The sequence below is a fragment of the Corvus kubaryi genome, unplaced genomic scaffold, assembly GCF_017639235.1.
Source record: "Corvus kubaryi isolate FWS band 111438036 unplaced genomic scaffold, C.kubaryi_AGA036_p1.0 37387, whole genome shotgun sequence".
NCBI lineage: Eukaryota > Metazoa > Chordata > Aves > Passeriformes > Corvidae > Corvus > Corvus kubaryi.
In genome coordinates, this window is record NW_024581129.1 from 4,946,430 (window position 1) to 4,960,198 (window position 13,769).

General features: G+C 46.4%; 1 protein-coding gene across 4 annotated transcripts; it reads left to right on the plus strand.

The window, feature by feature from the left end:
* Positions 1–140: 140 nt before the first annotated feature.
* Positions 141–8,504, plus strand: BRAT1 (BRCA1 associated ATM activator 1). 4 transcript variants are annotated; one of them, XM_042036954.1, is made up of 13 exons: positions 141–612; positions 938–1,092; positions 1,820–1,964; positions 2,830–3,214; positions 3,305–3,424; positions 3,883–4,088; positions 4,217–4,335; positions 4,838–5,024; positions 5,150–5,223; positions 5,810–5,912; positions 6,194–6,292; positions 7,286–7,428; positions 7,626–8,504. In XM_042036954.1, the coding sequence occupies exons 1-13, from the start codon at positions 435–437 to the stop codon at positions 8,349–8,351; spliced, it is 2,640 nt and encodes an 879-aa protein (XP_041892888.1). In that variant the 5' UTR covers positions 141–434; the 3' UTR covers positions 8,352–8,504. The 4 variants fall into 4 exon arrangements, with proteins under 4 accessions (XP_041892888.1, XP_041892889.1, XP_041892887.1 ...); XM_042036953.1 differs by having other exon boundaries at positions 143–612; positions 7,250–7,428; XM_042036956.1 differs by having other exon boundaries at positions 146–612; positions 3,883–3,974; positions 7,250–7,428; positions 7,626–8,503.
* Positions 8,505–13,769: the final 5,265 nt, after the last annotated feature.

A 13,769-nucleotide genomic window follows, 5' to 3' on the forward strand; every position in this document is an offset into this window, starting at 1 on the left:
TCGCGGTAACCGTGGCAACCACCGCGCAGGGCCGGCGCCCCCCGGCGGGCCGGGGTGGTGGCGCATGCGCAGAGCCGCGGCGCACCTGCGGGCAGGGCCTGGCCGCGGAGCGCGGGTGACACCAAGCGGCCCCGCAGGGCGGCGAATCCCGGCGGGCGGCCGAGCGGCCCCTGCGAGGGCTCCGCTCCGCCTCTGGGCCGGGAGCTTCCGCCCAAGAGCTCCGGGACAACCTAGGCAAGTCGCAACGCCATCCTGCCAACCGCGAGCACCATCCCGTACCCACCGCCTACCCCCGGAGCGCGCCCGGGTCACGCCCTCTGCCCGGCCGCTGACCACGCCCCCCGCTGCCGCTGGCCGCTCCCCCTTTGCGACACTCGCGCTTCGGCCGGGCCGCCCCCGGTGCGGTGCCGGTCCCGGTCCCGGTGCCCCCGGCCATGTCCGACCCCCAATCCCGGTTCGTGGCCCGGGCTCGCCGCCGCTTCGCCATGACCCGCGAGTGCGCCGTGTTGCTGCCCGGCGTCTGCGCTGCCCTGGCCGACCCGCGGCAGCCCGGCCTCGACGACACCTGCCTGGAGAAACTGCTGGACTGGTTCCGCAGCCTGACGTGGTTCGGTGAGTGGCGGGGGCTAGCAGGGGCTGGTCCGGCGGGACGGAATCGCAGAATAGTTTGGGTTGGAAGGGACCTCTGGAGATGATCCAGTCCAACCCCCTGCCAAGGCAGGGTCAGCTAGAGCAGATGACCCAGGAACAGGTGTCCAGGTGGGATTTGGATGTCTCCACAACTATCTGAGGTGCTGTGACACCTGAAAATGCTGCGGGTAAACCCGAATTCATCAGTTCTAAGAGCTGGCAGGGGCTACCTCAGCTCAGGGAACCGCCTTGGTGAGAGAGGACAGTCCTGGCAGTGACCTGCTGTTTTCTGACCTCTCGTGGGCAGATCCGACTGTGGAGCTGCTGCAGGACAACCCGTGTCTGACAGAGCTCATCACCTCCGTGCTGGCCCTGCCGGATCCCAGCCCCAGCATCCTGTCCTTTACCCTGCAGTTAGCTGGGATCCTCGCCTCTTCTGAAAGCCGTTTCCAGCACCTGCAGGTGAGTCGGCCACCCAGGTACCTGCTGCTGTGTGTCTGTCTCCTCCTTCTGTATGGATGACCCCTGAAAATGTGCATATTGTAAATATATGGCTTACATTGAACAGCTCAGCAAAAGTGATATGATAACGAAGACCTACAATCACCATTCCTGTTCACTTCTCATGTAAAGTTGCTTCTCTCTTCTGTCTCACCCCAGCAGGACTGTGAATGCTGATGCGTAGTGCTTCCCATTTTTAGTTCAGGAGTGTATGGGATAACGCTACTTCACAGCAGTCACTGCACAGTACTGTATCCCAGGACAGATCCTGTAGATTTAAACTGCACTAACAGATGTCATTTTCCCTCCATAGTAGGTTGACAGGAAGTTTCTGATTCCCTGCAAAAACACAGGAGCTTTTTAAAGCCCTGCTTTCTACAATAGGATACATTTACAGTGTAAAACTCAAAAGGCTTCATTCAGGGAAGAGATGTGTACAGGTGTATAAAGTAGTCTAATGGAACTGATATACATAAGTTGTCCCTTAGCACCTGGAAACAAAGCAGTTTTGGTTTTGAACACTCTAGTTTGTCCATCTGTTACGTTTAAGCACGAGATTCTGAAAATTGCCCATTTTAGCGATACTTCTAGCAACAGGAGGTTTCACTACAGTACTGATACTCTTGACTCAGACAGAGCAGCCCCTTTTGCTCACTGTTTACTCTGTGTTCTGCTCTGGCCTCGGCAGGAGAAGCTGCTGGGGAGGCTCTTTGGCCAGGAGGGGCCGCGGGGCGGTGCGGCGTGGGAGGACGCGTCGGTGCGCAGCGGCTGGGTGAAGGGTGTGCACAGCATGGTGCACCACCAGCCTGCCCTGCACTTCCTCTGCTCCACGGGTGAGTACTGCTGGGGCTGGGGGCTCCCCAGATCTCCTGTGTCCCTGCCATTCCAGTCTGTTGCTCAGATGTCAAATGAGCAAGATGGGAGTCTTTGTTTATTTAAGATTAAAATAAGCCATTGGTCAAAAACACTGAACTCATTGAAAGATGTTGGTTAAGTTAGCTAAGCATTAACTTCTGTTAAGTCAGTTATACATTTGGGTTTTTTCTCCAAACACTGAAGATGGTGCTCGTTATAGAGGAGAAAGAATCTTATAAAATTGCCCTTACAAAATCAAGAGCTATCTGTATTCTTATTTGTAACTCCTACTAAAGGGTACATTTCAGCATGATTTTAGTGCAGAAAAACTAAGCAGAGGCTCATTTATCTCTTAGTCCTTGCACACATTTGCTATCCTGGTGTTGTTATGCAGGGATGTAAATTCTGCTGTTAACACCAGCTTTAGATCCCATGTACAGAGGGGCCTAAAAGACTGGATTGGTATTAAAAGTACAGCACGTGCTGCTGTCCATGTGATGGAAAAGTGGTACTGATACTGCTGCTCATGTTTTTCCTACTGGTTATGTCCAGAGATGGTACAGGCTCTTTCCATAAATACACACTCACTGTGCTGTCAACTCTCCTGATGTTACTGATGTTATATTGAAGTCTGATCCTGAGTTATTAAACCCCTGAGGATCTGAAAACAATTTTATTTTCTTCTTCTGTTTGCTTGTTCTTAAGGACTGGCTGACTTTGCGTAGAGACTACAAAATAAAATATAAGAAAACCTCACCACCGCCATTTAAAGCTGTGTGGTACCTGAATTAGAGTCATAAATGGTTGTTTTTTCCTCCAGTGACTTGTTTTGTTTTCCCACAGGAGGCATGGATGTGATCTTCGCTCTGCAAGGGGATCCCAGCCTGTTTGTGGCTTCAGCTGCCAGCCAGCTCCTGGTGCACATACTCACCTCCTCCCTAGAGTCTGAAACATTGAAAGCTCTCAGTGCAAAGGACTGTGACTGGCCAGTATGTGCCCAGATGATTGTAAAGCACATAGAAGAGTCACTTCAGTCCAGCTCTGCCTCTCACATCGAGCAGTCACTGAAGCTGTTGAACAGTTTGTTCAGCAGCTATTTTGGCAGTTGTTATGCTGCATGGACTGAAGTCCTTTGGTTAGATGTAGCAAAGCAAATCGAATCCTTTCTGCTGGAGGAGACTGTTCAAGCACAGCCCGTGCTGGCCAATCTTTTGCTTAACGTGGCACGGTAAAGATCTTCTGGCACCTTGGAGCCCGTGCTGACATAGATCTGTTTGCCACCATGTGATAGGTTACACTTACACTTCTTTCTTCTCAGGTCACCTGTGTTTTGTGGCTCTGAAGGCAGCTTTTGGGCGTTAATAACTTCTGCTCTGGAACACTTAACCCCAGTACAAGCAGGTCCTCTGGCAGTGGGACTTCTGAAGCTCTGCAAATGGTAGGACTTAATGCAATGAAATTTCTGCCCCATGCAGGTGTTTCTGCTCTGTAATTCCACTTTAGGTAGTGAGAAAGCACCAGGAAATCACCAGATGAATATGGCACATACAGATATTGATTTACAGGCTAAGTAACATGCTTGTTTTAAGATAGAAGGACACTCTTTTGTTGATAAGATATGCCTTTCTCTCAGCCTCCTTACACAGGATCCCATTCTCTGTTTGCATGGCTTGGTAAAGCTACTTCTAAATTCCGGTGCCATTTGTCCTTTGCTTTCAGTTAGCAAGGGAAGCTTGGAAGAAGGCTCAGATTGTGATACTGCTTTTGTTGCTCTGTCATTGCTGGCTTGCTTAAAAGCCTGCATGAAAATCATTACCCTGCTCAGCATTTGGGGGCAGGTATTTGGGAAGGAAGTGAAGTGTTCTTGTTTTGGTAACTGCTGTTTCCTCCTTGAAGCCCACAAGATGTCAGGATTCAGGCACTGACTGTTCTGCTTCAGCCAATGGACTGTATTTTGAGAGCAGCCTCCCAGCCTCTGGAATATGCAGGTACAGTTGTGACAGAAAAGTTAGAGGCCTGCTTGCCAGTGTTTCAAGTGTCTGGTGCAGACAAAATTGGAGGAAAAAGAGTAGGAGAAGTCAAGGAGGGTAGCAGTGTTTGTGGTAAATCCTACTGCCAGTTGCCTTTGAAGGGATATTCACACATCAGCTGAATATCTTGGTTAACTTTACAAATCACAGTCTTTTCTATTCACTGACAACCTGAGCTCTCCCCTTCTTTGGGCCTCTAGGTTTGCTGGATGAGTCTGTTAGTGATCCTGTCACTGTTGAAAGTCTTCTGTCCTCCAAGACATCTTGTGCTGGTCTCCTGTGTCAGACCCTTGCTCACCTGGAGAAGCTGCTGTCTCTGGTAATGTTCAGAGAGGGAAATAAACCTGGGAATCAAACTGGTCCTTTAAAGACAGTGTTAAGAGTGGTTGCAAACTTTCACAGTACAGCACAACAGAACATGGAGGGGAGTTGGCAGTGAGGGTTTCCGTAGTTTAAGGAAATTAAGCACAGTAGACTCTAAATATGAAAACAGAGGACTACTGAGGCTCATGAAGAGGGACTGCACTTAAGTTTTAAATGTCTTGATGAGCTTTGCTACCATACCTTACTTGTATTGCAATTACTGATCCTGAGAAGAAACACAAATTGAACTGCTTTCCCAAGCAGTGAGAAGAATCTCCTTCCATCTCTGCAATAGTTCTTGGAAGAGAGGAAATTAATTTATTTTTAGTTATTGACATAGTGGTACCTTAAGAACTCACTAGAAATTGCAATTTTTGCTGCCTTCTGACCAAAAATTGCTCTGTACTTGAGACAGTTGCAGGAAACTCTTTTCTCTTTTTTTCTTTCTCACTCATTAGAAACATTTAAGAGTGGATTTACCCTGTGCGTCCTTGCTGCGCTCTCTCATGGCAATTTTACAGTTCTGCAATGGCTTCTTGAGCCCAGCTTCTCCTCTGGGAAGAACAATAAGCCAGAATTTGATCAATTGCTTCAGAGTGCAAAAGTCAGCTCTTGATGTCCTTGCGGCACTCTCAGAGAAGAAAGGTGAGTTAATCTTTGCTTTCTTATCCAAAGCAGTTTTACAATCCTGTGTCTTTCTGTATTTCAGCAGGGATTTTGCTGCTCCATCTCTCAGTATTGGTCCTTTGGGTTTGTTTTCTCTGTTTCAGACTGTGACACCCTCATAGGAAGTCTATTTGATGTTCTTCTGGCATATCTGCACAGTCCAAACACCAGCCCTACTGTGAGTATAGAACTAGGGAGAGATCCAAGTCTATTAGCTTGCCCCAGGGGGGTGTAATTCTGAGAAATGATCTGACCACAGTTGTTTCTTAGCTCACTTTGTACTAGAATAGGTAGGAGACTTCTCTTGTCCTGTGTGGCTTACAGAAAATAGCTAAAATTCTAATGAGCAAGTAACTGACCAATACACTGAGAGTTCTTGAGAAGACAGGAGCCATCATGTCTCAGAGTAGCACTGACACTCCCAACTTGACACGGCCATGAAGTATTGAATTCTTTTTATTAAGGGGGTTTGGTTTTTTGCTTTGTTTTGTTTGAGTGACTCTGGTGGCAACTGCAAATCCAAAGCTGGAGGTAATAGAATTTCGTAATACTTAGCTGAACACAGGGATTTTCTAGATGTTTGTTAGAAATTATTTTTAAGCACCATTTATTTGTGGCTGGCTTCTTAGTAAGGAAGCATATGCACTTATTTACTCTGAGAATTTCTCTGTAAGTTTTAGGCTAAAATGAATTTTACCTTTAAAGGCATAAAGGCAACACCGCCTCCTCCTGTAGTAAAGTAAATCTGCTTTACATTGCTTCAGGTTCTAAAGAAAACCTTTCAAGCTACATCCAAGTGGTTGGTGCACTTGCAGGAACTGTCCTGCTCCAACAGTCAGTGGCAACAAACTGAGAAGATTTTGGAAGGTAACGAAGCTGTTCCAGCTGGGACAAACAGCAGCCAGTGGCATATATGAAATCTGCCCCTGCCTACCTTTCCTGCTCAAAGCACTGGATTCACTTGTTCACAGTTATGTTGAATTTACATTTAGCTGCCCAAATAGTGCTTTGCAGAACTGTGGGAGAAGCACACAGCAGCAGCAAAAGGGATTGTATCAGATGAAATGATGCAGGGTTTGTACAGTGAGTGCTTCAGTAAGGCTTGTTGCCTTTCATGTCTGTTCAGGTTTGTCACTTGCCTTTTACAGATGTGTTTCTGGTGCTGCAGAAGCATTTGTGCAGTCCTTGCTGGGAAGTAAGAGATTCTTCCCTGGAATTCCTCACTGCCATGGTTAAATGCTTGAGAGGTAGGTGCAAAGATTTGACAGTTCAGACTGGAGCACTATTTCTTTTAAAGCTGTGAAAGTCAGTTGGGCTGGTGAAGCATCTTCTGACCTGTAACTGGAGGGCTGAGAAAAGAAAGGAGTGTCAAGATTTTTACTCTTAGAACATGATCAAAATCTGACAAAAATATTAATAAACTTACCCTGCTTTTTCTGTTGAACTCAGATTGTTGTACCTGCCTTAATGGCAGTTTTGGTGAGTTAAACTGAGGGGTGTTGAGACATGTCTGTCAAGGCAGGTGACAGTGCTTAATGGCAGATAACACTTTCTGTTTTTCAGTTTGCTCTGCAGCAGAGTCTGGTTTCTTTCAGCAGGCTGGGGGCTGGGCTTTAGGAGGCTAAAAGCCTAGACCTGCTTTGCATGCTTGGGATTAATTACTGATTTTCCACTTTCCTGGTGGCTCAGGCTTTGCAGCAGGTAGCACTGAGGCAATGCTAATTTTCCTACCATAGCTCTGCAATGTTGGAGGAGGGGGGATGTTGCCGACTGCTGTTGTCCCCAGGTCACAAAGGAAGTATCCAGCACACTCAGCTGCATTAGCACTTTACCCTCCAGCCACTTTTGTTTTCTCTGCCATGTGCCTGACAACTGGAAAGGAAGACTGTTTTTTCTCCTTGAAGCAAAGGCATAAATTTGATGAGGCTGAAACCATGTCCCCACTTGCCTGCAGAAAGTTTTTTCTTGCTGCTAAAACAACTGTAAATGCAATTTTCTAAGTTCCAGTGTCTGTCAGGGCTTGACTAAAAGCTGCTGGGAGAGGAGGAGCCTGACACAGAGCATCTGTGCTCTGGTGAGCAGCTGCGTGGTCCCTGCAGGCAGTGTCCATCCTTGTATGAGGCAAAGAACAGTTTGTATTAGAAACAGCTTCATGCCCTGAGGAAATAAAGTCCCACTTCTCTGGATTGCTATCTTGTTTACAGACCAGAAGGAGTTCAGGCAGTGTCTCCTGTCCCCAGAGGTGCTGAGGCTCACAGAAAACCTGCTGGAGGATCCAGAGAGCTACGTGCGAGCGAGTGCTGTGACTGCGGTGGGACACCTGGCCTTCATCACTTGCTTTGCTCCAGAGTCACCTGCCACAGGCAATCTGTATAACAAAGAGGTAGGATAACTTCTTCTGCATGAGCACAACTACCCATCAGTTTCCTGCTGTACTGCTTATAACTTTCTTCACAAGTTACCTGCTCATGCAGGCAGATTGCACAACCAGTAATGACAAGATTTTTTACCTTTGCTGTTCTTGTTTCTTTGCATGTTCCTCTCCTCACTGTGCTTTCTCTTTTGTCTTTTTGCATCTAGAACACTGTAGCAAAGCTTCAGGAAATCTTGTCAACAGACTCAGAGGGCTTTCCTAGGAGGGCTGTGATCAGCATCTTCACCACGTGGCTGAGAGAAGGCTGCACGGGTCAGCCTGAGGATACAGAGCAGTTTGTCTCTAGAGTCATCCAGACCGTGGAGCATGACTTAGACTGGGAAGTCAGACTTGGTGGTTTGGAACTGGTTGAAGTTTTCTGTAGTCAGACCATTTGCCAGCTTTCCCAATGTCCCTATGCTCCTGTCTCCTCTGCAGTCACAAGTTCCACCCCTCAGAATGAGCTGCTGCAGGTGTTTTGTCGAGCAAAGCTGTTTGGGTTTTTGTTTCGATCTTTGTGTGACTGTGACAAACCCGTGGGGCAGAGAGCCTGTGATGTGCTGATTGGCTTAAGAGGTCATTTCTACCCCACGAGTACTTTGGAGAATCCACAAGAGATTGAAGATTCACCTGCAGGACGTGGCATTGCCTGGTTACAGAGGACACTAAGACAGGGTTCTCTGGCCCAGAACTTCCCCACGGATGGTGGTGATGGGGTGGATTTCCAAGATCCAGGGAGCATGATGTTAGCTTTGGGTGCAATAGACTTACTGGAGCTACATGATGAGCTAAATAAAAGTAGTGACCATGTGGAAGAAAGCCCTCAGTCTCTCTTACAGGACATCCTTGCTACTGTGGGGACCATAGAGGATAATGAAGTTGACTGTTACTGAACTCATCTTTTGCTCTGAGGGAGCAGTTTTCTTCTGGAGGAGAAGGATGGTTTTGTTAGCTGTTAAATGGGTTAGAAAAGCTTTGCTTTAATACTGATGATTTTTTTTCATTAATGTGTCATTTCCAATAAACTGTTATTTCTTTTTCAAAGTAAAAACATTAAGTATGGCATTTGTTCTTTTTTTAAAGTTGTTGTCTTTTAAGAAAACACCAGACCATGCCTATGTAAGGAAGCATTTTAAAAAAACAAAAGTGACTGAAAACAAGCTGTTGCTGGCTCCTTTTAGAGCCAGAGTAGCTAAAACTGATGGAGACTGGTTTTAAGGGACACTTGTTTTGACCTTTCTGTATTTTATTCTAAAAACAGAGCTCTCAGCTTCCCTTGTGCATTTTGAGGTCTAGAGCAGAATGTGCCATTTAAGGAGTCAAAAGCTGATCATCCTTAGCATTACAAATTTTCTCCTATAGATCACAGACTTGTTTGATCTCAGCAGTGACACCAACATGCTGACTTTGGTTTTAATTGAAGCCAGAAGCAAGTCCATTTTGCTGATTTTTTTTTCCAAGTGCTCCTGTTTTCCATTCCTGAAGTACTCAGATAGTTTCTACCTTTTGAGAGAAACTGACACCTACAGCTTTTTCAAGATGAATTTGATCTATGATTAGTTTTGGTAACAATACGAAAACTGCAGCCATAGTGTGAATGGCAACATGATTTGCTGAGAAAAAAATACCAGTGTTTTAAAAACTTGGGGAAGACTGCAGTTTGCAATCTACTCCAGTATTGTGCCATGTGCTAAGAAGCTTTCTGCAACCTGGAAAAAAACCCAAACCAAACAGTACCTTTAGCAGTAGATCAAACCATGGTGTGTTCTTTTCCAGCACTGAGGTGTTCCTGAGCATCCTTTTTCCTCCTGCAGCCTGAGGAGAGGCAGGAACATGACACTGATTTTAGGGCAGTGGAGGCTGTAGCATCTAAAGCAGTGAAAGGACTTGTACAACCTCCTCCTGCAGCTGTACAGTGGGGTGAGATGTAGTTTGGATCTCTTGCTGCTGAAGGTTTCTCTCTGCCTTTTGAGGAAAGCAGCACACTTGCCTATGGCTGTATGCACAGCTTTATGTGTGGCAGAGCCCTTGGGTGTTGTACCAGCAGCTGTTTTTAGGAGAGAATAGCTCTGCTGCTGACTCTCAATTCTACCTGAGCAGGGTCTACACCTGGCAAAAGACAGAACATACTAAAATTCAGGCCTTTTCCTGCCACTGCATTCATCTCAGAAATGGAAAGGGTTAGTGAGAGAGCAGGGATGCGCTTTTAAAGAAGCGTGGAGTGTTTGTGGAGTTCCAGCAGTCCTGTCTAGTGAAGGCACCACAGTTCCAAAAGCAGCATTCTGTGTTGACAGTAGGTCAGCTGTGCTCCAGGAGAGGAGACAGCAGGTTGCTGGGTGAATGCCTCCCTCCCGTTCAGTGCTGGAATTCGTGTCATTTCAGAGCTGCGCAGTTTAGGAGACTCCAAGGAATTATTCAGATATCAGCAAATTGAAAAAGTGAGCTGTTACAGAAGGAGAACTCGCTGCTTATTACCAAGGCCTCTCAACTCCCAGACCTATTAATTTTTCATGGAACTCTTTTTTCTTTTTAATCAGCTGGGGTGAGGGTGACATAATGTTTGTAGCATCTGCCTAATTGCAGTCCAAAGTCATGTTTTTACGTTTGTACAGTAAAAATCAAATGTACAACAAACTGGGGGGAGCTCCTTATCTTTAGAAGGGGTTTTAAGGACTTGTTTCCTCTTTCATTAAAAACAGGCCTCCACCTCCAGCAGCTCTGTGACAGTGCTGATTCTGTATTTCTGTCCTGTCTGAGCTCCCTGCTTGGCCTTTTGTTTTCTCTGCTGCTCCAGTGACAGTGGAGTCCCACTGACACCGAGGTGCTGGCACTGCCATCCCACACCTGATAACTGGGAGAAACAGGAAGGGGCATGGGCATCTGGGCAGTGTGCAGAACAAATGCCTGGGACTAAGATTAAGGGAGAGGTTCAGAGAGATGAAAACAAACTAAAAACTCCACAATTCTTTCTACAGAAAACAATGGGGTGGGATTTTTGAGCTGGAAATGTAGCTACCAAGTTTATGAACACACACCAACAGCTACTGATGTGGATCATCCCTCATGCTGGGATGCCCTCTGTAGGATGCCCATCTTCACACACTTGAGGACTCATACAAGCCTTACCCCACTTGCTTACACTCACAACTTACTTTAAACACACTTCTTGCCTACCCAGACTTTTTTTTTGCACCTCCACAAGATCCTTATCCCAGCCACACAGCTTCCTGCTGGGTTAAGAATTACACTGTGGTAAGTGTTCCCACGGAGCTGTGGTCATGCTGCACCTCGGGGAAAGCTTGGCTCCCAAGGAGCCAACTCTGAGCAGCTCTGGCTGCCCCCAGGTGCATCCTGAGCATTCACCTCAGCAAGTGCCATTGTTACTTAACCACTTCACAACAACAGTTGTCCCTCCAGAAACCACCACCAGTTCGCTCCTGTCACACAGCACAGAGAAGGAGGGGGCTGCCTGACCTGCTCTTACGGACATTTTGGGATGGATTTCTCTGGAAACTCCAGCATTCACCCCATCAGAGCTGTAGCTGTGCTCAGTTCCTGCAGGAGGCAGGCACCACTGAGAGTTTTTCCAACACCCACCCACACACAGAGCTGATTCTGGCAGAGGCTGTAGCCACACATGGGCTTCAATGCAAGAGGCAACGAGGCTCAGGACTGTCCTTAGCTTCTAAGTGGGCTGTGAATAGCAGGAAGGAGCAATATAGGTGGTATTGACACAAACCATCACAGCTTAAAAAAAAAATTGCATCTCTCCTGGCTGGTGCTGTGAAAGAAGAGAATTTTAAAGCTCATTTCAGCTCCTTATCTGCACTGGGGCAATGTTGTGTTGTCTGATCTGTACACAGGTAGGAAATTCCTAGAGTTGCTTTCAACACATTTCAACAAAGCTCTGAAGAAAGGATTTATCCTTTAACTGCTCAGACTTGGACACTAGAGAGAATAAGAATCTTTGGCTCAGCCTTGCACTAGCAATGGCTTTATGAAAGCTGCCAAAGAAATGGCTGTTAATTTTCTGGTTTAATACACTAGACATTTACAATACAAAGAATATTCTTTCCCTAATTATACTAATTGCACAACTTAGTCAAAAATGGCCCATAAATGTCTAGGGCTGTTGCTTCAGCTTAGATATACATGATCTGTGACTACAAATCAATTTGTGCACATCTTTGCAATTCCTTCTGTCTTCCTCTGATAAAATTTGCTCTACCTTTCAATACATATTCATCAAGGCTTCTAAAAACCAGTGTGCATTAGAGAGGAAACTCATCAACCAGCTTCACTGCAGAAGATCTCAGCAATTTACAATGGAAAAATATACCAGTAGCAGCAGCTCTGTGGTCTGTCTCATTTCCCCTCAGAGCAGTGGGTTTTGTCCTCTGCAGAAAAATAAAGCACCACTTCAACAGGGCCAGACCTCAGCCTGCGTCAGCTGTGCTGCTCCAGAGGCAGGACAGGTCCTGCCTTTAACTGTGGAGCCAGCACACACAGAAATGGGATTCAAAGGAGCAGTGTGTTCATCTGGACAAGGCAGAGCAGAGATGGGGATGTGCAGCTGTGAGGAAACACATCCTGGGTGCTCTCCTAAATCCCACCCCCGATGGAAGGGGGATGAGCAGACCTCACCAAGGGTCCCTGCAGAGCTACAGGTACAATTACACAACAACTTCAATAAAGCAAAACGAAATTAAAGAAAACAGTGTTTCTATCTGTGGTATCAATACCCAGCCTCTGCTCAGAGCGCAGCAGCTGAAAGGGTTTATTTACATAATAATAAACATGTAACAGGGCTGCAAAGATGCCTTTCACACTTTTGCCTCCAAAACAAACCCATCCAGACCAAGTTGCTTCCCACTTGCCTGGTTATTAACCTCCGTGGCAGGGCAGGAACCTAGTGTCTGGGACAGAGGGTGCACCCACCTCTTTGAGAGACATTTCTTGGTTAGATCAGATCAGGTGTTAAACCACGACCTTCAACAGTTCCTGTAGAGTGTTAGAGCTTGAACTGTTGTAGGTCTGACCCTTTTCACTCATTGTCAATGCAAAATACAGGTGGGAATTACCCTCAAGAGATAGAGATACCTTCAATCTTCAGTTGTGTCATCTCACTGTCTTTCACTCCTCACATTTCCAGTCTCCCTTGACCCCATATTGCCTGGGCCAGAAGAAGGGAGCAGGGATCTGGCGCTGCTGTGCTCAGGCACATCCAGGCTTGCCCAGGCTGGTCCCTCATTTCTGCACTCAGAGCTTTGGCCTCAAAGCAGCTTCTGGGCTGGGCTGTGACCAGCACGGAGGAGCTGCAGAGCCAGGTCTGGCAGATGGTGAAGGCAGGCTGTACATCTTGAAACATGACTTGGCCCAGCCAAGCCAGCTCCTAAGCAAACCCTTACTAAGCTTCATCACACATGAAATCTTCTGATTTAGCCCTTATAGTCTGGGGCACAGGTGAGTCCTAAAACCCATCACTCTCGATAACAAACACCCTTAATGGGACTGATCTCGTGATTACAATTCTCATTACGTGCCAACAACAAAAAAGCTGCAGTTAAAACACAAATGGCAGCGGTTGCTAAGTGACAACATCCGTACAGGCTTGTCACAGCCCTGAGACAAACAGCTGTGGCTGCACAGCAATCCTGTCTTGTCCATGTAACTGAGGACAAAAATGCTGTATTCATTAATGCTGTCTAGTAACCCTAACTTTGACCCAACAGAGTATTTTGAGCTTTAGGTTCTGACAAAGAGCCCTGTGAAAACAAGGCTAAAGCCTCCACTGAAACCAGTTGAAGTGAGTTTGATTCAAAATACCTTGAACATTGCATGTTCTTTCAACATATTTTCTTCCCAGTGAAGTAGTGTATAAGACAACAGGGAGCAGTGACAGTATTTTCAGAGAGGGTCATGTGAAATAACAACAAAATCAACAAAAAAATCCCACCTGTCAGCTTCTAAAGGGAAGCTGTGGGCTGTGTTCAGCACCGAAGCTTTCTGCAATATTTGGAAAAGACGATAAGATTTCAGATCTGTAAACAACATTTATCCTCATAAATAAAGTATTTAAACTGTAAATTTCAAATTACATTAGATGATGGTTGAGATTCAGCAAGGCACAAAGGGGTCACTTGCTCAGGGAAAGCAGTGGTGGGACCAAGGTATTTAAGCACCATTTAGCCTGGGTGAAAATCCCTAGAGTAGAGAGACACTAATTAGCACAACTGGCAGCTCAATGCATCTGAGGAAGATTATTTAGAAATGAAAACCAGTGTTGCACCAGCTACACACAGCAGTTCGCT